Consider the following 23,450-nt stretch of genomic DNA (forward strand, 5'->3'; position numbering starts at 1 on the left):
ATCGCAGCGAGATCATTGGAAAACCCTACAAGGGGGACCAGCTCCAATGTCCCAATGATCAGCCTTCACAGGGCTACGCGGCGAATGGAACCGGTCCATCTCACGTCATCATCCCCTTCGTGGCGGCTTGCTAGCGCCTCCCACCCTTGAACCGCTGGCGTTCATGGATGGGAGGGGATTGCGCGTGTGGCTGGCGATCGCTATTCCTTGGGAGAGAGCTCGTGCTACTGATGCTTGCTACTGCTAGGTCGGGGATAATTTTTAATGCCCTACGCTCCCCCCTCCTCTTGCGATCAGCTTGAACCCTCTTCTTGTCTCCCCCCCGCGAGTTGGGTTTGCTTCGTTGCGACCGACAATCTCTCTTCTTCAGCAACTCCGAGCAACCCGCACAATAGCTTATCATTTGTGTTACGAATCAAGCTTGGAAAGAGACGGAATATTCTGACATATCGACGACGTGCGACGTAACGAGGACGAAGCCAAGGCCAAACAGCTCCAGAAACGAAACGAAACACCAAACACAAACACCCACTCAAAAACATCACCAGCCGACGTCACCATGCTGCGCAAGAAAGAAACCCTCACCATCATCACGCCGATTCCCGGCTTCATCCCTCGCCAGCTCGCCATCGATCTCCTCCACTCCCACAGCGAGATCATCACCCTCAACCCCCTCGTAATCTCGCACAAGCCTATTCCCGCACCTCGCAATGCCGCCGCCGACGAGTACTACAGCACCTGGTACGAGATCACCGAGCGCATCCAGTATATCCCCGGCATGGGCAAGATTGGCTCTGGCAAGCTCACCTTCAACGGCTGTTTCCACGATATGCCCTGGGGTATGCAGTCACACATCTATATCCCTCTCGGCGTCGACATGAGGAATCGCTACCGCGTCCAGGGCAACCAGCCAGGAATTGAACCTCCGGAGCAGCCCGAGCTTGGCCTTGAGGAGTTGGGTGCACCCAAGGAGGGACTGTATCTGCGCACCGACGTCGACCTCAAGTGTAACATTACCATGATGGGCTTTGTCAAGGCCGAATCGAGAAAGGCCAGTGTGGAGATGGTTAACCGCATGGTCAAGAAGGCAGAGCTGCTTGATGCCGGCATTCTTAAAGGCATGTTTGAGGATGGAAAGCTCAAGACCGTCAACCCTGCCGATCGATCAAACGCCATGAGCAACCAGCTTCTGCGACAGCAAACCATGGCCGCCGACAACCAATTCCCTCCTGGCCCTGCTCCTCTGAGTCCTGCTCCTCTGTACTCGCAGCCCTACCAATACCCTCCTCAGCAGCAGCCGCAGCCATCACCGACATATCAGTACGCGCGCCCGGGCACAAGCGGTTCTCAGTATCCCCAGTCGCCGTACCAGATGCAGCAAGCACAGGCCCAGGCGCAGACGCCTCCGCCACCTTTCCAGAACACCAACAACTACGCGCCCCCGATACCGCCAAAGACATCCATGCAGACCATTCCCATGGAGCTCCCAGGCGACTATTATCACCCGCAGCGATCGCCAAGCCTGCACCAGTCTCAGCCGAGCCCCAACCTTGCTGGCAACAGCTACCGCAACTCGACCGCCTCGCAGGTCTCTTACGACCCCAGATGGTCTCACCCGCAGGCGAGCCCGTCGGTGCCCGACTCGCAGAGGAACAGCATGAATTCCCAGCACAGCGGGTACGCGTCCCCCGGTCTCGCCCCTCAGGGTTTTACTGCGGAGTTATCAGCGCACAACGAGACAGCCGAGGAGCATAAGCACTAGCGGAGCAAACTAATCATGACAAAAGCTTTTCTGTTTTTATCACATTCTTTTCTGGAGCCAATGATTGCACGGGAAGGGTCGGAGTGCTGCAGGTGATACACGGGACAGGCGTTGAGGTGCAAACTTGGATAGTTACGATTTGGTACAATATACCCTGTTTTTGCAACTGAGATTCCTTTGTAGAGGAAACATAATGCAAACTTGCGAGAGAAAGTAATTGTCGTTGCGAATGGCTGATTAATCGATGATGAAGCACGACTATAAGAACTGGTTGTTGTCCTCATGTTGGGCCGTACTGGACAAAGCTATCCAGAACACTTACCATTGTGACTTTATATATCCAGACCATCTGCCGATATGAACTTTATATATCCTTTAGTCCAACATCATTTCCCGCGGCGTTTCGCTCTGACCCCTGCCCAGTATCATAGCGAGAGTCCATGCGACTTGGAGGTCGCTCAACAAAGACAAGCGATTGCGATGCCAGAGAACTACAGCCGGGACGATGAGGTTCAAGCAAAAAGATTTGCTCAACTTTATCCCGTGTTCCACCTATATACCCCATTCAAATCTTCTCGAGCAGTACCAAGCGATAGTCTTTCTGAACCGACTCGGTGCCTCTATATACCAAAACCACCACCGGAACTGCCATTGCTGTCGGCCGAGTGCTTCAACATCGAAGATGACCGCTCCGATGGACGACTACCATCGTCGCTAGCGACTGCTGGATCGGGAAGCCGAGTCTCTAGCTGATTTGGCTACCATCAATGCCCTGCCTCCTTTGGTCTTGCTCCTTGCTGCATCTCGGAAGAAGGCCCAGATATTCTTGTCGCTACACGAAAGCAGTGGAATTGACGGCTATGGAGTGTCGAGAGCAACTGCTCAACTTGTTGACTCACCCATCGGTGCAGCGGTCCACCCATTATATATCTTCAGCACACCTTTGGGAGGGACTGGGTCTCGCAGCTGTCACCAAATCGACACTTATCGCCGCCATATCACAATATATATAACACACGCACCCTCGTGCCCTCTCCATATTCCCACAGGAAATTCAATTGCGCCTGCTACTTTTCCTACTCAGATTGGCCACCTTTGGGAGTGAGCGAAGACGTTCCAACCGAGAAACATTTGCCAACGAGCTACTTCGGACAAGACGTTTGACATGGATGGAGCTCGGCTTGTCACACGCCCTCGACTCGTTCGTGCCAACTTCACAGAGCGTATCTATCTATATAACACTGTTGAAACGAACACTGCCCATGTCCGAAAACACCGTTGTGTTCGATCTTCCTACTGTCAAGGGAGATGCACTTGCGTGGGTTCTCACACCATGCAAGTATAAAGCGTGAAGGGCGAATTATCAACAAAGGCAAAAAGCGACTTTGGCCGACAAAGCAGATGGACCAAGCTAACAACATGATGTGCGGTCGCGCCTTACTTGCGCATACTTCATAGAGCCTATATATGTACCATCTACGAGGGGAATGACGTCTCTGTCCTGGTACACGTTGCCTTACCCCATCTTCGACTGCAAAGCAAGGTGTTGATGCCTGGACTTCTCGAACCAGGCATAGAGAAAGAGAGAGATGTGCCCAATCAGCAGTTGGCACGAACGAGGCCTCGCAGACGAGATACGTCAGGAAAGACAATCGGCATGATCTGTAAGGCGCTCGGCCTGGTGTGCTCGGCCTGGTGTACCCAGACTACGCAGAGGCTATCTATCTACCATATCACACTCTACGGCGGCGTAGCTTTAGTTCGCGCGACTCACAATCTACGTCGTGCTAGTCAAAGCGTTGGGCAGGACATCGGATGTACTCCTAGACTATCTTTGGTGGCCGTGGGCCTTCTAGCATACGCCATCTTGTTGCGTCTACAGACCTGCAAAGGACGATGCGATTCCGTGGTCTCTGCTGTCTCATCGGACCTACCTAAATAGCGACAACACCCGACGGAGGATATCGAGCAAGACCTACAGAATGGCCAATCGCCGTTGGCTAGATCCCACACGACACAGCCTCACCTGAGAAGAGTTGCGAACAGTCCGAGAGCATACAACGTCATCTTTCAGAGGAATCTTCACGATATCTCATGGGTCCTTCAAGATTTGACCACAGTTCTACCTATATATCCTCACCGAGATGTGAAATGTGTTCGTCTCCCAGCGAAACCTCTGGCACCTACGCCAGGCCATCCGGGTCCTGTGGGAAACGCCGCAGCGCAGACTCCCCGTATGCGTCAACAAGGTTTAAGAGAGCTTCGCCGCCACTCAGAACAATTCTTTGCATCGCATGCTGCAGAGGGAAGTGCGGCAATGACGTGGGTTTCTCTTGCCAGGCAGTTATGAAGAAGGAGAAGAGTCTAGTTGCCACCGCCCCTACCAGCATACAATTGCGACAACGGGATCGAGATTATATACACAGGGATTGGGGAGTTCCGGGCAGCTGGTACTCTAAGGACCACCCTCTCTCTTGCATTCTAGACTGCAAAGGAAAATGCAGAGAGTTCGCCGGCTTCTCGTGTCGGCCTCGCGACATCAGAAAGAAGAAAGTTTCGAGGGAGACACCTAATTTATATATATGATAGTCGGCCTCGACAAACTGACGGAACAAGAAAAATGCCTTGGGCAGATCCGGCAAGCATATGCCAAGATCCCAATCGCATTCTTGGACGGATATATTTGGCCCCCCCCCCCCGTGGCAATCTGAAGAGCTCCAACCTACTGCTGGCTGTCAATCCTATTATTTGCCCAGCATCTCATGGCAAATCTGCCCTCGAGATAATTGCACTCGACGATATGCTCTCAATCCTACCATCTGAGTTTCGCGAGACCACCAACACGCAGCTCATTGAACTATATATATTGAATGCCAACTGAGAAACGGCGGAGAAACTCTTGGCTGCCTTTGTGCCAGCAGCACGGGTCAGTGCCTGTGTCCCTCAGTCGATTGGTCAAGCACGTTCCCCCAGAAGTCATGTTTCCTTTCGCCCCGTCGCCTGCAATTTGGTGATGGATATCGCCGACACCGGTGTCAGAGGAGACTCAACGATGCCGAAGGCCTGAGGGTTCCTTGCGTATATATACTCGGCTACTAGCCACTACTGCGAAAATGCCTGGTTTCCAAGCCCAGATTAAGAGGAAGATCTGCCTTGAAGGCGGCAGAAAAAAAATAACCATGCTCCCCTATGGCATCTCGAACAAGACACTCCTATAACTAAGAGCTCGACATTATATATACGACACTTAGCCTGGGCGCGGCCAGAACTCACGAAGTTTGGGCTACGCGGATCATGCGGATTTGCTTGGAGGACAAGGACTCATGGCTGGATACGCATCAGCTCTTGGAAGGGGTTTGTTATCCGCGAGAGGTTTTTCCCATGGGCTGTTTTCCCTCACCCGTCCGTTCACCCTATGCGCAAGGATGCAAGGTGAATAGGCATCCGATTTTCTCCTGATGAGTCAATACTTAGGATTCTTGAGTGTGCCATCGACTGCCAACTCCGAAACGGATATGTTCGGAGAAGCTTCAGAGCGAAGATACCCCTCCAACACCTTGCTGTCCCATGACACCGCCACCTGTGTTCCGGTGACTGGCTTCGAGGATGCCTTCCAACATCAAGACTCATGACGGCCGGAACTCGGCTGTTTTTTGTGTATATATACCTGGCCACGAGCAAGTACTCTGATGGTGTCTGGATGAAGAAGCATCAAGAATCGACCACGAACCGCACAGCTTCGTTCCAGGGAGCGGGGACAGAAATGACGAAACACCAAACCACTAGAACCCCCAGTATTGTCGGGTGGGTTGTCTTATCATATCGTGTCTCGGCGGTTAGAACATGACTATATCAGCGAGGACGCCGGCTGGATTTTCACTCAAGCAGTGTCTGTCGACAAAACCTAGTCTCACTGATTCCCCCCCCAAACTGACCTCGAAAGCGCCTCACCAGCCTCTGATGAGCTCGACATCAAGACTACCGCTAAGGAGGTAGTTTCCCAGCTTCCTTCTGGAAGCCGCATCATTGATATGGGAGCTAGTGGCTCAATGAAGTTCGAGCCTTATGTCCGCGAGTTTAGAGTTAGGGAAAAGAGTGCAGGTACGTGCCTCTTGACCTTCCCACGGGCTCCTATCGATCTGAATCACGACTTTGTGACGAAGAAGAATTCAGCGATGCTTCGAGAGCTTTGGGGCAACTGTTCGTGTCGCTCCTTTCATCACTAGGCTGACAAGGCCCGCATCTTTTCGTCCCTGTTATTGATGTGTCCAAGCACTCTGACCAACAGCCTGTCACTCAGCGATCACACGTGGCACGACCATCTCATCCATGTGTTTCCCAGAGATCTTTCCCTCCGCGAGATCCAGGCACAATGTGTTTCTATATACACCCACTGAGAAGCTCTTTCCTACCGCATCTCGAAGAATGCAGCATGTGTCGCTGAGCAGCTGGTGTGATGACATGGTTGCTCTGGCTCTGGCGTGCGCGTCTAATCTTCTACCTCAACGACAACAATTTGGAGAGGCATCTATCAGTCAGAGTGAAAGCGTGTCGCCATCGATTCAGTTCACAACTATATATATACCACACAACGGGTGTGCCATAACTTGGACTTGTAGCTGTGTGTCCGGTCCCATCCATCTAGTCTATGGACAAAGATTTCTGGATTGAGTTCAGCAAGGCAAAGAAGAAGTTTGCAGTCAAACACGAGTCCATAACAGCTATGGCGTCTTGTGACCGATCCATCCCTGAATAAGAATGACAAGACAAGGGTTGAAGAAACCAAGCGAGGCGTTAGCCAAAGAAGATCCGACTACTTGTGTAAAAGACCAGACAGCTCGAGAGCGTGTGTTCTCGCCCTCTAGTATATACAGACCCCTCTTCACCGCTTTCCCATGACGGGGGAGTTCAGGCAAAGATTCATCGAACATGAATGCGATATCCGAGTCCATGATACTATATGCTACGACTACCAATGGCACCTAGTGGGCTGCCTCGGCGCACCGCACGGCCTATTCCATCCCTAGATGTCGGCGCCAACGAGAGGAGTAGGGAGGCACGACGCAGACGACGGCTGTGAAGCGGAATTCGCCCGACGGAAAGGATTGCAATAAGTGGTACAACAAAACCAGCGCCCAAGTCACGCCAATGAGTCGCAGCGAGGAAGAAGACTTCCAGGAGGAACTCGGATTAGCCGGGCTCTTTAGCCTCTGTTCTTTTACGGCCTTGACGATCAAATTCGAGTCGCCCTCGTCCAATTCCACTATAGACTCCTATATACTCGAAAGGTTCTCCTGGACATCAACAGCTTCCCACAGCGGCCTTCTGCCCGAAGCGGAGCTACTTGAGCTGAGGAAGCAGGTCCAACAGGATTACGAGGCCGACTACGCTACGGCTGCAGTCTTCCTTGGCCTCTCTGACGCTCTCATATATATACAATCAACGCCTGCAGTGACTGGAAATGAGGCTTCCGCACTCACAGAACCGAGGTGTGGAAGAACATTCCCACACAGCTGTGGTCCTACCATGTGGCCACATTCTCGGGTTGCATCGAAACATGGACTGCACCCTCGGTTGCATCGCCCGCCGCCAAGATCCCAAGAACTACGGACCAATGAACTTTCTAATCCACAGAAATGGGACTTATACTATTCGCTTTCTGAGCTTATGCTTCTCCTGGCGTTGATGCTATATATACGGATTTCTATGCATGGGCGGGCATGTGTCCTCACTCACCATCGCCCGCACAAAGACGATATTGCATGCAACGGCGTTCGGCTCCTCTACGGGGACTTTCCGAGACACACCGCATACAAGAGAACCATGAATTTGTCCCGTTGTTGGTAATCGTGGCCTTAACATTGCGGCGTGGCTGCTGGTGGTGGTCGGGATGCGGAGGAATTGCGGACTTTGGAATCCCGACTCCGCTGGCGGGATTGAACAACTTCGGAAACATTTGGGTGTGTTGGCTTTGTCAATTTTGAGGATTCGACATTGAAATGGGTGTGAAGCCCGGGGTTTCAGTTGATGAGGATTTGTAAGGATGGATTGCGAGATTAAGTTGGGCGAGTATATATGATGTGTGGTGATCGGCGTGTTGGTGTAGGTAGGAACAACAGCATAACACTCTCAAGGCAAAAAACAGCAAATGCTTCATTGAAGAGTACATCAAAACTACTTCAAACTCATTCGTTCAGTCATTATGGGCCTCTTTCAGCCCAGGGTCGACCCTCTGCCTCCTGGCATTGACCTCTCCTCCAAAACCGCCATCGTCACGGGCGCAACATCAGGCATTGGCCTCGAACTTTCAAGGCAATTGCTGGTGTTGAAGATATCAACTCTCGTGCTCGCAGTGCGAAATGTCTCCAAGGGGGAGGAAGTCCGAAAAGGACTCTTGTCTGACCAGGCTGTCAAGGCGGCTAGCCCACAGGCCGTGGTCAAGGTCATGAAGCTCGACGCCGAGGACTACGCCAGCGTCCAGGCCTTTGTTGAAGCTTTTAAGCGGGAGCATAACCAGCTTCATGTTCTAATGCTCAACGCTGGAATCGGCACCTTTGGTCGCGAGTTTGCGCCTACAGGTCATGAGAAGAACAACCAGGTCAACTACCTGTCCAATGTCCTCCTCCAGCTCAGTCTCCTCCCTCTGCTTGAGGCTACCGCTGAAAAAGAGGGATCGCCGACACGAGTCACATGGACAGGAAGCCGTATGCACAGGCTCACAACCCTGGCTAGCAAGGCCCCTTTGAAGCCCGGAGAAGGTGTCCTAGAGCATTTTGACAAGGGGAATGCTCCCGCTCTGGCAGGCTACCCGGACAGCAAGGCCCTCGTCGCCCTCTTCCAGCTCGAGTTGGCACGGCGTTACAGCCCCGAAAAGGTCATCGTCAATAGTTTCTGTCCGGGAATGGTATCGACGAATCTGTCGGGTGCAGCGCCGGTGTACGTGCGCATCCCCGTTGACATGATCAAGGCCCTTCGGGGGCGGTCGGCGGAGCAGGGGGCGTGGATAGGGCTGCATGCGGCACTTGTCGCGGGAAAGGAGACGCATGGGAAGCCATTGGATGATAAGGAGATTGTTGACCTTGGCGCATTTTTGAAGTCGGAAGAGGGCGAGAGGGTGAGGAGGTTGCTTTGGGATGAGACGGTGGAGGAGATGAGAGGGTTAATGGATGTGCCGTCGTGGATGGAAGTTAAGTCATGAGATAAGGTTGTGACTGTTGTATTTACACCTTTTCATTTGTTCTATCAAATAGAAAGAGGTGATGATTCACGCAATGCCAACGCAACGCTTTGTTTTGATGATGCAAGTCACCACAACAGTGACAAAGACGTGCAGCACGTTGATGCCTGATTTCAACCCTCACTCAAATCAGGCCGTCGTCGTACACAGCCAGTGCAACACGCATCTCCAACGTTTCATCTCCACCTCAACCAGCAAGGTTGCGCTCCATCACGATGAATGGCGCGAGTGCGAGAAGCGTAAGCTGCACGGGTTGCAATCGCAAGTTCATGAGCGACGCGGCTCTGCAGCAACATATTCGCGATAGAAAGGATGCTGCTCACGACTCCATTCCGGCCGGAGGTGATAAGGCGCCCAAGAAGGTGGTTCGAGCTAAGAGCATCGCATCAACATACAAGGTAATCACACAAACTCTAACCGTTGGCCAGCGGCTGATGTGACTCAGGCACCAAACACTCCGAACTCACCGGTGAAGGCGAAAAAGTCCAAAGACGGATGGTTCTTCCAAGGCACTGGCACGCCTTTGCTCTCTATTCAAAGCTCCCAGGTCCAGCCAGGCGATGTCGCTGTGACTAGCGATGGCGGATACGAGCTTCTCTGCAGTTACAATTGGGTCATCAAACCACAGCCCACCGTCTACGTCCCAGGTGAATCTCCCTGATCCGGTTGAAAGATATCCCAGCTGACACTTACAGGCGAGCCTCCGAGACTGGTTTCCAGATCCCTTCCGATGCGCGTCTCTCCAGATTCAGGCGTCCACTTCATCGACCAAAACAGCTTCCGCGTCCCCAAGTACCCCTTCGAAGTCGTCTTTCAAGCCATGAATGTCATGAACCCTACACTCAAATTCAGCGACGTCGATGTCCTCACCAACCGTAACAGCCTTCGTCACCTGCTCGACTTTTGTCGTGGGAAGTGCAGAGACAGCTTCCGCATCGACCTGTATCTTGTTCAGAACACCCTCGTCATTGAGAGACGTGAAAGGTCGACAAAGGAGATGATCAGAGGATCTGGGAACTCGGGCTTTGGTCACAGCTTTGAGGAAGCTGTCACTGAACCGCCACCAGGCATGACTGATATTGCAGGGCATCACCGCGTTCTCCGATATGACCTTGGAGGCTTGAACTGCGCCGTCCGCTTTGAAGTCGATGCTGTTCATGGCATCCCCGAGACTGAGGACGGTTCTCAGCAGACTGACGCACCTCCTGGAGGCTCAGTGGATCAGCTTGCCCAGTCACTGGAGAATGTTGCCGTCGGAAGCTCAAAGCAGACACCCTCATCCCCTGGCTCTAGGAGCGTCCGGGTAATCACCCGGGGTATAGCACCTCCCCAAACACAAGCAGCAGAGATCAAGTCGATCCGACGTAACGGGAAGCACCTAAGCACGATGTTACCACAGCTCTGGTTCGGCCGAACTCCCTACCTCGTCCGGGGCTATCACGACAACGGCAACTTCACCTTGATTCGCAGCGAAAACGTCGAGGACAACCTCAAAGATTGGGAGGCTAAGGACCAGAACCAGATGGCTTTGCGCGGCGTGGTGTGGCTGCTAGGGCAGCTGCGTGAGGCTGTGAGGAGCTCCGAGACAAAGTCATGCATCGCTGTGTGCTTGGGCGGCAAACCCCTGAAGCTGCAGGTGTTTTCTACGGCGCAGAGAAAGCTTCCTCTGCCGGAGAAAGTGATTGAGAGATTCTGGAAGAATGATTGAGAGGGGATAGAGTCTTGGTTGATAGTCTTGCGGCATGAGGGACTGTTGTCCCAGTTGCCGGTGGCTCCTTTTAAGAGGAGAAGTAATCGCACTAACGAATTTATGATGATTATCAGCTCTTATGGCTACAAGAGCGGCGGTAACGAATGCACGATGTTCATTTGGAGGTTTTAGAGTAGCAATGAATTCCAGTTCTCAAGATACCATTGGAAGAGAAGCCCTCCTTCAGTAATCACAAAGACCAGCAAGAACCCCACAGCATGGGGCCCAATAATTCAAAGAGCATTTAGTATGCAGGCTATTCATCAAAATTTCAACTGGAGCTGGTGACCATATTCCTCAGAGCTATGCTCCCCAGCTCACCCTCACAACATTGCGCCCCGCACATCACTTCATATCAGGAACCGGCTCATTCCTTTTGGGACACGCCGGGCAGAAGAGGTCAGCCGAGGTGCGCTCGATCGGGGTGATCTTTCCGCAGTCCCCCATCCTGCCCTTCTTCTTCATGGCTGCAGGGCAGACCTCCTGGGACCACGAGTTGTTGTAGAGCTTCTTGCACCAGGCGCAGGTGGCCCGGGTGAAGATGCGCTTGCACATGGCTGTGGGTTTTCGTTTGTGTTGGTTTCGTTGCGGGATAGAGAACTGCCGAGGTGAGTATTGCGTTGACGTGAACTAGTAGGGAGGCTTGGAGGAAAGGGATGAGAAGTGAGGTCGGTTAAAGTTCTAACTACTTATAGTTGCTTGGTGGTACTGAATCAACAGGAATTGTACATATGTGTGTAAGACGAGAGACTGAGTGAGGCTGCAGCATGGGGAACACAACGTCGAGTTGGGACGGCCAGTGACTAGGAGAACAAGTATTACACGAGGAAATATCACGTATAAATTCATTCACCATCTCAACGCTCCATTCATCGCAATCTCAAAATTTACCCTTCTTTCTCACACGTCTTGTTTTCACTGCATTTCTAATGTTCCCGTTAATGGGTGTGATCCAATACGATGCCCTTCGTCTGAAAGACGTCGAACACCAACACCGGAGTACAGCATCTAGAGTCTTTGATCTTTTGTATTCGTAGTCCCTTTCTCAACTACGGTTCTCATTGTTTGCCTAGGTAACGGTGAGTCAGGCCAACATTCAGAGTAACCAAGTTTCAGAAACAGAGAATTAACCACCCTATAGTCATGGAGTCTGTATGTCATGCCTGCTGTTTGTTGTTGACGGCGGACCTCTTCTACCTGTCAGAGCTGCTCTCTCTAGTTGGCGATATTCACGAAGCTCTTGATGCTATTACTAGGTTGGAAACCATGTTCCCTATCCCTGTAAATGGCTAGTCATAGAGTCGACGGATAGTTAGGTAGTCATACTCTGTCTCTTAGGAATATCACGCAGAACGACAAACGGTCAGGGATGACCAAGCCAACACACTAATGATGCACACTGAGCAAACAACAAGATGAATAGTTCAACTCATAATCATCAAACGGCAGTGATCAACATACGACGAGACGATGCAAGTTTGACATGGACTATGAATCTTGTCCAAGGTGCTGCAGACCCCCGAGCACCCAATCCCCAATTGATTCTTTCACCTTCAAAAGCAGATCAGTATTCTCACTTGCGGTGGCACGAAAAGCTGCTGACGGAGTCGTTGAACTTGCCGGTGGCGTCCTCTTGGTTGACGTCCTCTTGGTTGTCGTACGAATCGCCGTTACAGTTACCATCCCTGTCAGAGTTAACAACCCAGTTCAGAAGAAGAGTATATTGAAATGGATCTGAGCTTACGGATAGCAGATGCACTTGTAAGCGCCCTTGACGTTGTTCCAGATGGAGCTGATGCGGTCGTTGAATTCTTCGGCAATGTTGTCGAGAATGGAGTTATTAGTGATAGGAGAAGGCATGAGGATATGCGAATTCACGGCAAGCGTCGAGGTTGACCTTGACTGTCCTACACTCGCCGTCCCAGCGATTGTTGGTGTAGTAGTAGACGGAGCTCTTGGCCTCAAGCTTGTTGGGAGGAGTAAAGTTCTGGGGATCGGCCGGCGCGGCTGATACGGCGAGGACCTGGAGGGCCGGGACAGAGTAGAGGACCTTGGTGTGAACCATTTTGATGGATGTGGAAAAGAGCAGATGAGGGTTGTCGTTGTTTAGTTAGCTTTGTTCTGGTTGAAGGAAAAATAGTTTTCACACAGAAGCCAGGCTTTTTGTACCCATGGAGAGGAAAAAGAGCCTCATCGCGAGCTGAAATGTCCCTCCGCCTTGCCAGCTTCGATAAGACAGCCTCAGCTTCGGTATTTGAGTTGATGCCCTTGACACACAGACGATCACGCAGCCACACCTGTACCATGTTGATCATAACCCAGTCTTTTGTTCGGCTAATGCGAGGTGAAGGTCGTATGGTGTGCGATATCAATCCCTGGAGAGAGGCTGAAGAGGTTTCAAGTGTTTGCTACAGGTCCGGTGACTGCATGAGATCAACCAGCGGGCCGATTCCTCGAAGTGAAGGATCTGAATGCCGAAATCAGGTTGTGTCGACAACTTGGCCTGGGTCTCGTTAGTCGTCAAGATAGGTCGAAAGGACCCAGAAGGACTCTTTCATACATGTGAGTATGGCGATGCTAACAGATTCGGGACTTGTTGCAGACATTGTTGACAAGCCTATCTGTACTTCCCTTGCCTTGGAGATAGAGGCAGGATTAAGAACAGCATTAAAGGGCAAGATCTTCCACATAAGAAGAAAATTACAATATCACACTGGCTGCAGATATGCAAGCCAACACCTGTTTTCCCTGCCAGCACGGAGCAGCCAGAATTAGTCTCCCCATGTAGACCGGGACTTGGCTCAAGCTTGCGAGCCAAGACGCAGGGTGCGCCTCGTTTTAAGCAACATGCCTTGGATGGAATGGGAGGTTTCTCACACACGCACCCAGATCGAGGAAAAAACAAGACGGCAGTATAAATATATTAGCTAACTTTCTTCTGAATATAAATAAGAAAATAAATAAAAATATTAAACTATTATATTTATTTAGAATTTTTTCACAATACCTAATAGGGCTTGGGTAACCCTGTTAATATTCCGGTGTCTCAACCCAGCCAGCAGCTGCGACGAGGGCCCCTTTTCTACTCAGTTGCCAGCTTGACCAATCGGTGTTTTGTCGCTTGCCCAGAAAATGCTGCGGTGTGAGAAGTGACAAGCCGTGCATTGGGTTCTGGAGCCGACCGGTCAAGAGAAGTGCAATAGGCGGCTGGTGATCCCTACACCCTAGAATCAGGCTGCGAAGGACCAAGCCTGGCGTTGTTGGGCAAAAGCACTTTGTCTTGCCCCCTATTATTGTGCCCACCAGAGATAGCCCTTTGTAAACTGTAGTCTATAGAACGCGATAAGTGTGACATTAGTTCGAATGGTAATTGTTTCTAGACTTCTTCTACCTCCTCAAAACATTCTAATTAAGGCTCTCCATGTGGCATCCAGGCTATCCGGTAGTCCGGGTCCCGGGATTGTTGCCTTATGCCTTCTGCATTATGCACCCTGACGTTTGAGGCCACCCATGATGCGCCACCGACTCATATTACTATGGTTTTATTGGATCATGTGCACAAGGGAGAGCCTCAACTCCTTTTTGAGCCCCTTCAGATTTCCACCATGTGACCCCCCTTGGAATAGGGCTGCGAAGAGATGCGATGAACTCGGTCATCGAAAGTTACAGAGAAAGAGTATCTAGGCACACTCCTGATCGCACCGATGACTGCCGTTCAGCTAGTTCATAAAACATTCGCAAACTACTGGTCCAACTAGTCTGCTCTCATCCGGGACGGTTCCTCATAGAGAAGTGAAATCCTCCAAAAGCCAAGGTATTAAAATTGTAGGTTAAACGTACAGACCCCAGCGTTCTTTTTTCCAAAGACAAAAGAAAAAAGCCCTATTTCCTAAGGGCCAACCTCTTTATCGTCCATAGAGGTTGTAGCGATAGGCCTTGTGAGTTCCTCTTTGACATTTTCCGCCTCCCCGTCCCTGTTTGACCTCCATGCCGCGAGCATGCTGGAAAGCTCATCTATAACCCAGCTCTTCCCAATGCGCTGTTTAGCCGAAGACCAAATCTTCCTAGCCTCACAAGCGTCAGGAGAGTAGGCGTACTGAAGGAACTCAGTTCCAACAATCTTTTCAAAGACATCCTTGAGCTCCTTCGCCTCGTCATTCTTAGGTGTCTCTTGAGCATGGGCCCAAATGCGCTCTTCATCTATGTACTCCTCTACGTCAGAGCTCCAGTAAGCCTCAACCCACAACCAAGCTGGAGGAGCGAATGCAACGACGGCTGGAGCAAAGTGGGCTTCGTCCCAGTCCAAAATTCCTGTCACAGTGGCTGTTTCGTCGTCAGGAGTAGCGACCATGATGTTGCGGGGGAAGAGATCTCCATGGTGGAAATAGTATATTGGCATATCTGGTCCAAATGTTCCGTTCAGTGCCTGCATTGACTTGACCATCTCGATCAAGCCCAGCCAAGGTCCGTCTCCAAATCCTGGTCCCGAATACTTCTGATACCAGCGTAGAAGGCGCTCGCAGAGCATTTCGACTGGGTGCTGTGGCTCGATTGGCTTCTTAAAATCTCCGGCGTCGCCTATAAATTTGAAATCCTTCGTGGGGATGGCTTGGGCGGAAGTCTCGGTCGTCTCGAAATCTGCCAGACCGCCTGTTGGATTGGTGGCTTTCTGGATGTCAAGGGAAAATGCGGCCACCTGCTTCGCAACCAAAATTCGTTGTTGTTGATTCAACTCATTCCAAATATCAATCAGGCGTTGTCCGGGGAGCCTGAGTTGCAAGATATATGGCTGCCCGATAGGATTCGTAGTCGAGGGTTCCTCGTCCATGGCCACTACCCTAGGAATACCAAATTCCGTGTAGGTACTCGCGAGATCCAGGATGCGCCTGTCATAGGCGAGATGTGCCGATTGAAAACGTGGGATGCGAAGCACGTAGTCTCCTGGGGGTAGGGAGTCTCTGGGCGGCGTAGAATTCTCCTTGGGAGGTAGCATGTCTCCTTCTTCTGTATTCTTGATTTGGGAAGCTGGAGGAGGCTCTGGGGCGACTTCTGGTTCCTCTGATGCGATTGCTGGCTTTTCCCGAACGTGTATGCCAATGACTCGGTTGCTAAAGCCGCCCTTCATTCGCTCGATGCGAATGTCTTCCGGGTCGTAAGATGGCCAATAGAGGTGGCATAGCTGCGGAACCTTGTGCTTGAACGTCTCAAACGGCTCGTGATCTTCGTACTCGGCCGTGGAAGTCGGGGACACGCTCCGAATGCTCTCAGTCATGCTTTGAGGACTCGCGCAGGATCCGTCCTGTCTGCTGGGGGTGGGAAGGGCGGTGTGTTTGTTGTTGTTGGGCTGGGAGTGAATCAAGACTGTGCTCTGCCAACAACACCTCACCCCTAGGCTTAGTCATGGAAAATCAGGCGGTTTTGTTTCAGCTCAGTAAAGGAGGGCCATAGTGTAGCTGGGTATGAGGATGGAATAGTTAATTATATCTTCGGTCCCATCTTGAGTATTAAAGTCATCAGTGTGGGATGACGGCAGTAAAAATCTGCATCGCTGAGCCTCCTCCAATCAAGGAGCCTATGTCCACAGCGTCGCAGCCCGATGTTTCCCAACATCTTATCGCCAGTTCAAAAGCTTGCTTTCTCCTGTCGGCTGCGTGTGCTACGTAACCATGTGTGACAAAAGCAAATGAGCTGCCCCTTTTATACATTCCGCACTCACCGGGCTGCAGGGATCCGTCTCACACCACTAACACCCAAGAGCAGCGCATGACCCGGCGAGCCTGGTATCGCCCACTTAGAACACGCCGACTCTCGCACAGCATGGTCAGCTGGAATTGACATATCTCTTGCACTTCTGCCTACTTTTGCACGATTCTCTTGGTTGAAATATGAGTGGTTAATACTTTAAAAGTGCATAGAGGGCCTCATTGCCTTATGTGGTATCCCATCGAGATAATGCCCAATTCGAACCGCCTTGTAGAATCATGTCTTGGGCTCAGCCGAGGACGTCAGATAAATACTTAACGTTACTCCTAGTGCCCCTCATTCTGAAGCCCAACCGTAAATTGCAGCTTCTGAAACCTGATTCTTCTCCCCGAGAGCCATCCCAATCATGCCTAATACCAACAAGGCTCACACTAGTTCTCACCATTGCCCCGGAGCCCGAATGCCCGCAAGAGGCAATTGTCGATTCAGCAGATCCCAAGGGTTTTGCACACAACACCAGACAATGTGCTCGATACACTCCCTGGTACACCTCAGGTGGGAGAGATGCAACTCTTGCCCTGTCCTGGTATCGTGTCGCCGTCATCCCCATGAACGGTACTACGAGGGGGAGCAATGCCCTAGCTGTGTCGCCGAGGCCAACGACCCAAACAGATGCCCTCGCAAATCGGAGGGGCAATGCTGCTGGAAGAATGACCTCGGGTATTGTACAACACACCAAGCCTGGTGCTATAGGCACAATGAACTCTATGACTTGGATTATGGATGTCAGGGGTGCTATCCAGGATGAGAGGCAACATGTCATATTGATCCTATGTTGTGGTGCTTTTCAATCGGGGTTTGATGCCAGCATGTGCTAAGACCTGTGTTATGTGTTCTTGTTGCTGGTGGCTTCTTTTGAAAACGTCACCAAGTTCACAATACCATGTTGATATGGAACAGGTGGAGTGTTGGTGCTGCGCGAGAATGAATGGGCCGAACATCACACCGTCAGTCTTTCTTTGATTTTTTGGAGGATTGATTTTTCTTCTTCTTTTGGAGTTATAGCTGAGCTTTCCACATGGCCGACGACGCCTTCCCCGGGGACACCTCGTTGGTGCCTCGGGATGATTACGACAGTGAATCAGATACAGACTCTGGGTATAAGGACGAGTTTTGTGGATTTTGTGTTTTGTTGGACTCTCTATTTTTATCATGGCGTTGAGGGACCTTTCGCCTTCTACCACCTTTCTCCATATTATACCTGCCTCCATGAAATGCCATCAAGTACATGCTTCCTTAGCTTTAGGTATGGATAGATTGAGCCCAAACTCACGAGCTCCTCGGGTTGAAGGTTCATCATCTCTATACCAAGCTCATAGTGTCCGCCGTCTGGCCCGATAAGCGCCTCTTGCCACGCCCGTTTAGCCTGCTTCGACATGTTCAAGTCCCACGTGCCCTGCCAGACGATGTTTCCAGCCCTATCCAGTTTCTCGTAACGAAAAACGCCAGCCGCGCTGTCTCTGACTTTGCAATTCCAGATTTCAAGCATCTCAAGCTTAGGCATATGCTTCGCAGCCTCCGCTACTTCGACAAGTAGCTCGTTTACCACGGCGCTTGAACGTGTTAAAACACGATTTGACGTTAGTGCAAGTGTTGCTAAAGATGCCCAATTGTGAGAAAAACGAAGCGAAAAAAAGTCTTGGGCATCAAAAGCGAAGGAGATGGAGAGGTGTTCGAGTCGATTGCTCCATGGGTTTTCTGTCAGGGACCTAAGAAGTCGCTCGTTCGATCGTGGTATTCGCATTCTCCCTTAATGGTGGTACATGGTGTTAAACTCGTCGTAGAAACTGATTCTCTTCAGGGAATATGGCATATGAAGCCCAATCAGCGATGAACCTATCCCATGTATTAACGTTCCCGATCATGTCGTATGCTGGGGAATTGGTGGAACTGACCTTTGTCCCACTCCTTATCGCTCCTTGTCCGATTGTAGCACCACCTCTCAAGATGGATGACCTCAAGGCTGGGGGCAGCTCTAATCATGTCGCAAAAGGCTTTTGTACTGATGTTTCGAAAGTACCGTCGACGAACGAGAAGACGGGTGATGACTGGTGCGCTGAGAAGAGAATGATGCTGGCCGAACTCGAACTCGAGGGCCCGCGAGCCCAAGTAAGACCGCTTCTGTCGTTTCCATTCATCCAAAAAGAGCGGATCAGTGGGAGGATTTTCAAAGCGACTCGCGTGGTCTGTATGTGGATTTCCTAGAAGTGACTCAGGTTCACCCTCTCGCACACGATCAGAATACCGCAAATCCAATTGATGCATTCTTGTCTCAATCGACGAAAAGATGCCAAGCTCAACTGTGAGACTGTGGTTTCGCCAGGTAGAGAGGACTTCCCAGAGATGTGAAACTGCTCGCGTGAAGATGTAGTTATTGTGGTGGTAACAGGGTTCATGATCATATTCCCAGACTTGTATCTCCAAGAGGACATGCTTAACGTAACCTCTACGGCCAGAAGCAGGACCAACAAGGCGTTCAAATGCTGAAATGCCCTCTAGGCGCAGCGAGATGTGGCGAAATGTTGATTGCTCGACAATTCATTGCCAAGCTTTGCAGACACAGGCGAAGTTTGAGGGACGTGCCAGTCTATCCTTTGATGTGTTATGCGGCGCTATGAGCCATTGCAGGATGTAGAGCTCGATTTCCAGTGGGAAGACCTTCTTCATTGCAGCCCTGCGGGCCATGGATCTGGTCACACAACAAGTCATTTTTATGTCGAGGTTGGATTATTGGAAAAGGCAAAGAGAGGCTTAATCAAGTGCATTATATAGGCAGGTATCTATATAGCAACAAAGTAACTTTTCGATTCATGGCCTTTCCAGAACAAATCCCGTTTCTGATACTTACTGATAGAGACGGGGCCATTAAGTGATTGAACTATGGTGTTTCGCCAGATCAAAGCCAACTAGCAATAGCAACTCCTCTTGAGAAGGAAGCCGTTTCAACGATTGTTTGTGTACAACTCTTTTCCCTATTATATGAGATGTATGGATGCCTACTCTGCATCTTAATAAGAGTTTTCACTCGGAGGGATGTAATATTCGTAGTTACCAAAGGCCAATGTGTTAGCATTGGGATATGATACTATGATGTGTTAATAATGTGCTCTTTGTTATAGTTGAAGCCCGGCCCTCGATGGGATAACTGAACCAGAAGACCGTTCGTAGTTACCATTCACAGAGATCTGCTAGGAAAGTTCTATACTATTCCTCTGACTATATCCTTCAATTATGATTGGTCAAGGAAGACGGATGATACAACACGACGACCAAGTCGCTGCATGTAACCCGATTTGGAAGTCTAGGCCTTTTTATACAACCCGAAAACATACCCACCAAGGCTGTGCATAGATAGACGGACGTTTTAGTATAACGTACTGACGATCCAGCTTCACGTGGCACGGGAACTTTTTGAAGTAAGCTTACTGTGATGCCGATCTTGTAAGTTGTTTCATCCCTTGTACCGCTTTGAGTATGGCGGAGTCGAGACACTGATGACAGGTTATGTCATGGTGCATCCAAGGAACATACTATACTGACCTACTATACAGATGCGTGAACCTGTCGTTTTCTTTCGAGAATGGACGGGGATGCAAAGACGACATCACTCGTGCTACACCGCAACTGGCACTGCGAACTTGACACATTCTTTGATTAAAATCGGAAAGGAGGCGGTCAATTCAGACCCAACACAGTAGATTCATACTGTCAACGTTACAAAGGATCGGCAGCATGTCAATACAAGTTCCCTCTGGGCGAGATCCGCTCATCTCGGAGCATCGGCCACGGCAGTGAAACCTACATCATGTGCTCTACCCTATTCGCACAAGATTAACTATGCCGAGTCTGACAGCTTCATCGATCGCTCAGATCAGAGCGGTGTGTTTGGTAGACATGGTGCACCGCCCTTGATATTCCCCCATGATGTGGTAAGAGATACACGGAGAAAGGTTCACAGCATCTCTATCCATTCAGCACCCATATTCCAAGACAAGCTACGCAATTGCTTACGGTCCTACAGACGGGCGTCATGTCGAAAAGCGAAGAGTCGTCAAGTATAAATTGGTTGGGTATCCCAGCAAGATCGAAAATTCATTATCAAACACAAACATTCCCGACATAAGATCAAACAGAGCATCACCTCCGCCACAACTACTTCTACTACTCAAGCCGAGATTCATCATGAAGTCTTACATCGTCACCTTTGCCTTCCTCGCTAGTCTCACCCTCGCAAACCCCATCACCCAAGCCCCAGCAATGATGCCCAGGGTCGACAACAACGAGGGAGAACAAGTCCAAAAGAGAGACTGTAACAGCAGAGTCGGGGATGACTGTGGAGGAAAGTATGGAGGCTGCTGCGCTGGCCTAACCTGCTATGTGAGTCTCCAACTTCTCAATACCTTGTATCAGAAGCTGATAATTCCAGGTCACCTCTCTTCCTTTGTATGGAAAATGCAAGAAGAACTAAACCGAGTGTGGACTTGGCCATGATACATGACGCGCGTCTAAGACTACCAAGCCGGCAGGGATACGACAGGGATGGAAAGGCAACACTCACTTGAATTCTGGGATGATGAAACGATGCACACACTTTATGGATATCTACACCAACATAGCCACACTCTCTCAAGATAGAAAAAGTGCGCACTTAACGTCAAAGCTTCTTACTTTGCAACTTTTCGTGTTTTTGGTAAAGATTTATACGAAACCAACACCTCTTCTGGATAACCTCACCCTTTATCATTCTGACTAAGCTTATCAAGATGCACATAACCAGGTGGGTCGTTAATGTGAGACCTGGGTGAAGACGGCACTGCCTCGGCATCTCTGAGATCAACACTCTGTGGGTGGGGGATTCATCTCCTATAGTGACATCATTGAGGAGCATCAAATCTCCAGGTATCATCTTATTGCTCTAGTCTTTTTTTCCCCTTGTCATGAAGCAATGCCACGCTATGAATAAAACTCCCAAAAGACACATGAAAAAAAATGTACATGCACTCTATATTGTGCCTCTACCATCTCTAAACACCTCGTCATACCAGGGAGCCTCGGCCTCGGCCGTGGCGTTGCTGTTGCTGCACGCCGTGTCCCAGTCGGTCGCCCGCAGCTCCCAGTTCTTGGTCTCCTTGTTTTTCCCGAATAGCAGCGACGTCTTGAACTCGCCCTCGCCGCGGTACGGTTTGATCTCGAGGCTGCCGTTTCTCGCGTCGAGGGTGGCCAGTGATGTTGTGCTGTTGGACTGCATCTGCACCTCGAGCAGATTCCGTAGGTAAGGAAAGAACCATGTCTTGTCCCACCAGGTCGACCTCCGACTCTTGAGGCCATTCCTCCAAGCATTGTGATGTATCGCTACAGGGATCGCCGTCGTCCAAAAGTCGACATATAGAGGAACCTCACCCCATGTGAGGTCCTTGTCTGAAGCTTCGACCAGCTTGGAGAGCGGGTTGTCGGCCTCGTATATATCGGCGGGGACACCCCGTATCCGTGGTGGTGAGACACCCGCCTCGCCCGACTGCTTCTCCAAGGCGACGGGGTTGTCGACGGAGACAAAGTAGCTGCTGTCCTCGGAGTAGCAGGTCGGATAGAAGAGCTCTTGTGTGTAATCGAGGCCGAGGTGGTATTCGAATTCGTCGCGTGACCACTCGGCAGTGGCCCTGCCCGCATTGTCGTCGGCGAAATCGTCAAGGTGGACATGTCGGCGCCACAATTCCTGCTCCCCAAACACCTCTGCGAAAATGCCTTGGTCGCCAGCGAGGTCCTCGTTGGAGTCGATCTCGAGAAGGTCTCTGTCCATTCTGTCCTTGACGCGCTTAAAATACCGACGCATGTCACCCGCGGGGCCCATGAAGCTGCCGCTGTTGACATACTTGGGGCGCATAAACTTCCACCGTCCAATCTTGTAGTCAGTCAGGAAGCCAAAGACGTCGGGCGGGAGGGTGCTCTCGGGCACATCGTGGCAGTAGAGATTGGAGATCTTGTCGCGTGGGGCAACACAGCCCTTCTGGGCAGAGATGACGATGGTCTGCTCCAGTAAACCTTCTTCAAAGCCATATTCTTCGAAAAGTCGCTTGTTCGCCCGTTGGTTGCTGCTGAAGTATCGGTGGAGGAGGACGCTGGGGGGCAGCTGCATCCAGATATCGTGGGCATCTAGCATGAGTACTAGATCATCGTCGCCGAGTCTGTCCTGGTCGGGCGCATCTGGACCCGTCGCCCACTCCAGGTAGTTGAGGGTACCAGTGATCTTGCCCAGCTGCGACGGGCCAATGCCCTCAGCGTCGGTGTGAAAGTCTTTCTTCCAGTTGACGATGACGGGCGCGGGATACCCCAAGGCGACGATGCTGCTAATGACTTTGCAGAGGTCATGGCTGGGTCCATCGACGGGGAGGACAATGACGAAATTTCGGTGTCCGGCAGATATTGAAGTCGGTGATAGGGAGGAATCGAAATGTATTGGTGATTGGGGATGCCAAACACTGTCATTAAGCATCTGGTCGCGTTGGTCAGCTATGACGACGAGATGCGGGCGGGAAGGGGAAGATGCGGGTGCAGTATCACATACTAGGTAACATAAAGTTAAAGTGACAGACAGAAGAGTAAACAGCAGCAGACACCCCCTCCGGGCCAATCTCAGCTTTGAGCCTCCATTGAAGCGGTAGAATCTATACCGAGGCCGCACCGTCACCGTCGCGCCTGGGAGGGCAATGTGTGAAGACATGTGTCATGGGGGGAGACCGAGGGATGAGGCAGCAGAGGGAGGGAGGACTTTTTCGCATGACAAAGGGGAATCGAAAAGCGAATAACCAGATAAAGGGAGAGAGGGACAAGCAAAGATGGTGGCGCCCGGGCAGAGAGAGAACAATATAAAACAGGCTTGCGTGCGTTTGTCTTGTGTGTTGCACAAACAAAGCAAGCCCATCTCGAGGTCGATTGCACTT

General features: G+C 50.9%; 6 protein-coding genes across 6 annotated transcripts; 3 read left to right on the forward strand and 3 right to left on the reverse strand.

Moving 5' to 3' along the window:
* Positions 1–559: 559 nt before the first annotated feature.
* NCS57_00216500 (uncharacterized protein) lies at positions 560–1,762 on the forward strand (the record flags this gene model as incomplete). The annotated part of the gene is made up of 1 exon (XM_053052200.1): positions 560–1,762. One exon carries the CDS (start codon positions 560–562, stop codon positions 1,760–1,762), a length of 1,203 nt encoding a protein of 400 aa, XP_052917446.1.
* Positions 1,763–7,964: 6,202 nt separating this feature from the next.
* On the forward strand, positions 7,965–8,960 carry NCS57_00216600 (uncharacterized protein; the record flags this gene model as incomplete). The annotated part of the gene is made up of 1 exon (XM_053052201.1): positions 7,965–8,960. The coding sequence occupies one exon, from the start codon at positions 7,965–7,967 to the stop codon at positions 8,958–8,960; it is 996 nt and encodes a 331-aa protein (XP_052917447.1).
* Positions 8,961–9,214: 254 nt separating this feature from the next.
* NCS57_00216700 (C2H2-type domain-containing protein) lies at positions 9,215–10,707 on the forward strand (the record flags this gene model as incomplete). Its single annotated transcript, XM_053052202.1, has 3 exons — positions 9,215–9,397; positions 9,445–9,646; positions 9,695–10,707. 3 exons carry the CDS (start codon positions 9,215–9,217, stop codon positions 10,705–10,707), a joined length of 1,398 nt encoding a protein of 465 aa, XP_052917448.1.
* A 1,615-nt stretch (positions 10,708–12,322) lies between these two features.
* Positions 12,323–12,814, reverse strand: NCS57_00216800 (uncharacterized protein; the record flags this gene model as incomplete). Its single annotated transcript, XM_053052203.1, has 3 exons — positions 12,323–12,434; positions 12,494–12,560; positions 12,628–12,814. The coding sequence occupies 3 exons, from the start codon at positions 12,812–12,814 to the stop codon at positions 12,323–12,325; spliced, it is 366 nt and encodes a 121-aa protein (XP_052917449.1).
* A 1,824-nt stretch (positions 12,815–14,638) lies between these two features.
* Positions 14,639–16,021, reverse strand: NCS57_00216900 (APH domain-containing protein; the record flags this gene model as incomplete). Its single annotated transcript, XM_053052204.1, has 1 exon — positions 14,639–16,021. One exon carries the CDS (start codon positions 16,019–16,021, stop codon positions 14,639–14,641), a length of 1,383 nt encoding a protein of 460 aa, XP_052917450.1.
* Positions 16,022–21,514: 5,493 nt separating this feature from the next.
* On the reverse strand, positions 21,515–23,230 carry NCS57_00217000 (uncharacterized protein; the record flags this gene model as incomplete). The annotated part of the gene is made up of 2 exons (XM_053052205.1): positions 21,515–23,002; positions 23,075–23,230. The coding sequence occupies 2 exons, from the start codon at positions 23,228–23,230 to the stop codon at positions 21,515–21,517; spliced, it is 1,644 nt and encodes a 547-aa protein (XP_052917451.1).
* Positions 23,231–23,450: the final 220 nt, after the last annotated feature.

This window comes from Fusarium keratoplasticum, chromosome 2 (assembly GCF_025433545.1).
Source record: "Fusarium keratoplasticum isolate Fu6.1 chromosome 2, whole genome shotgun sequence".
Classification (NCBI taxonomy): domain Eukaryota; kingdom Fungi; phylum Ascomycota; class Sordariomycetes; order Hypocreales; family Nectriaceae; genus Fusarium; species Fusarium keratoplasticum.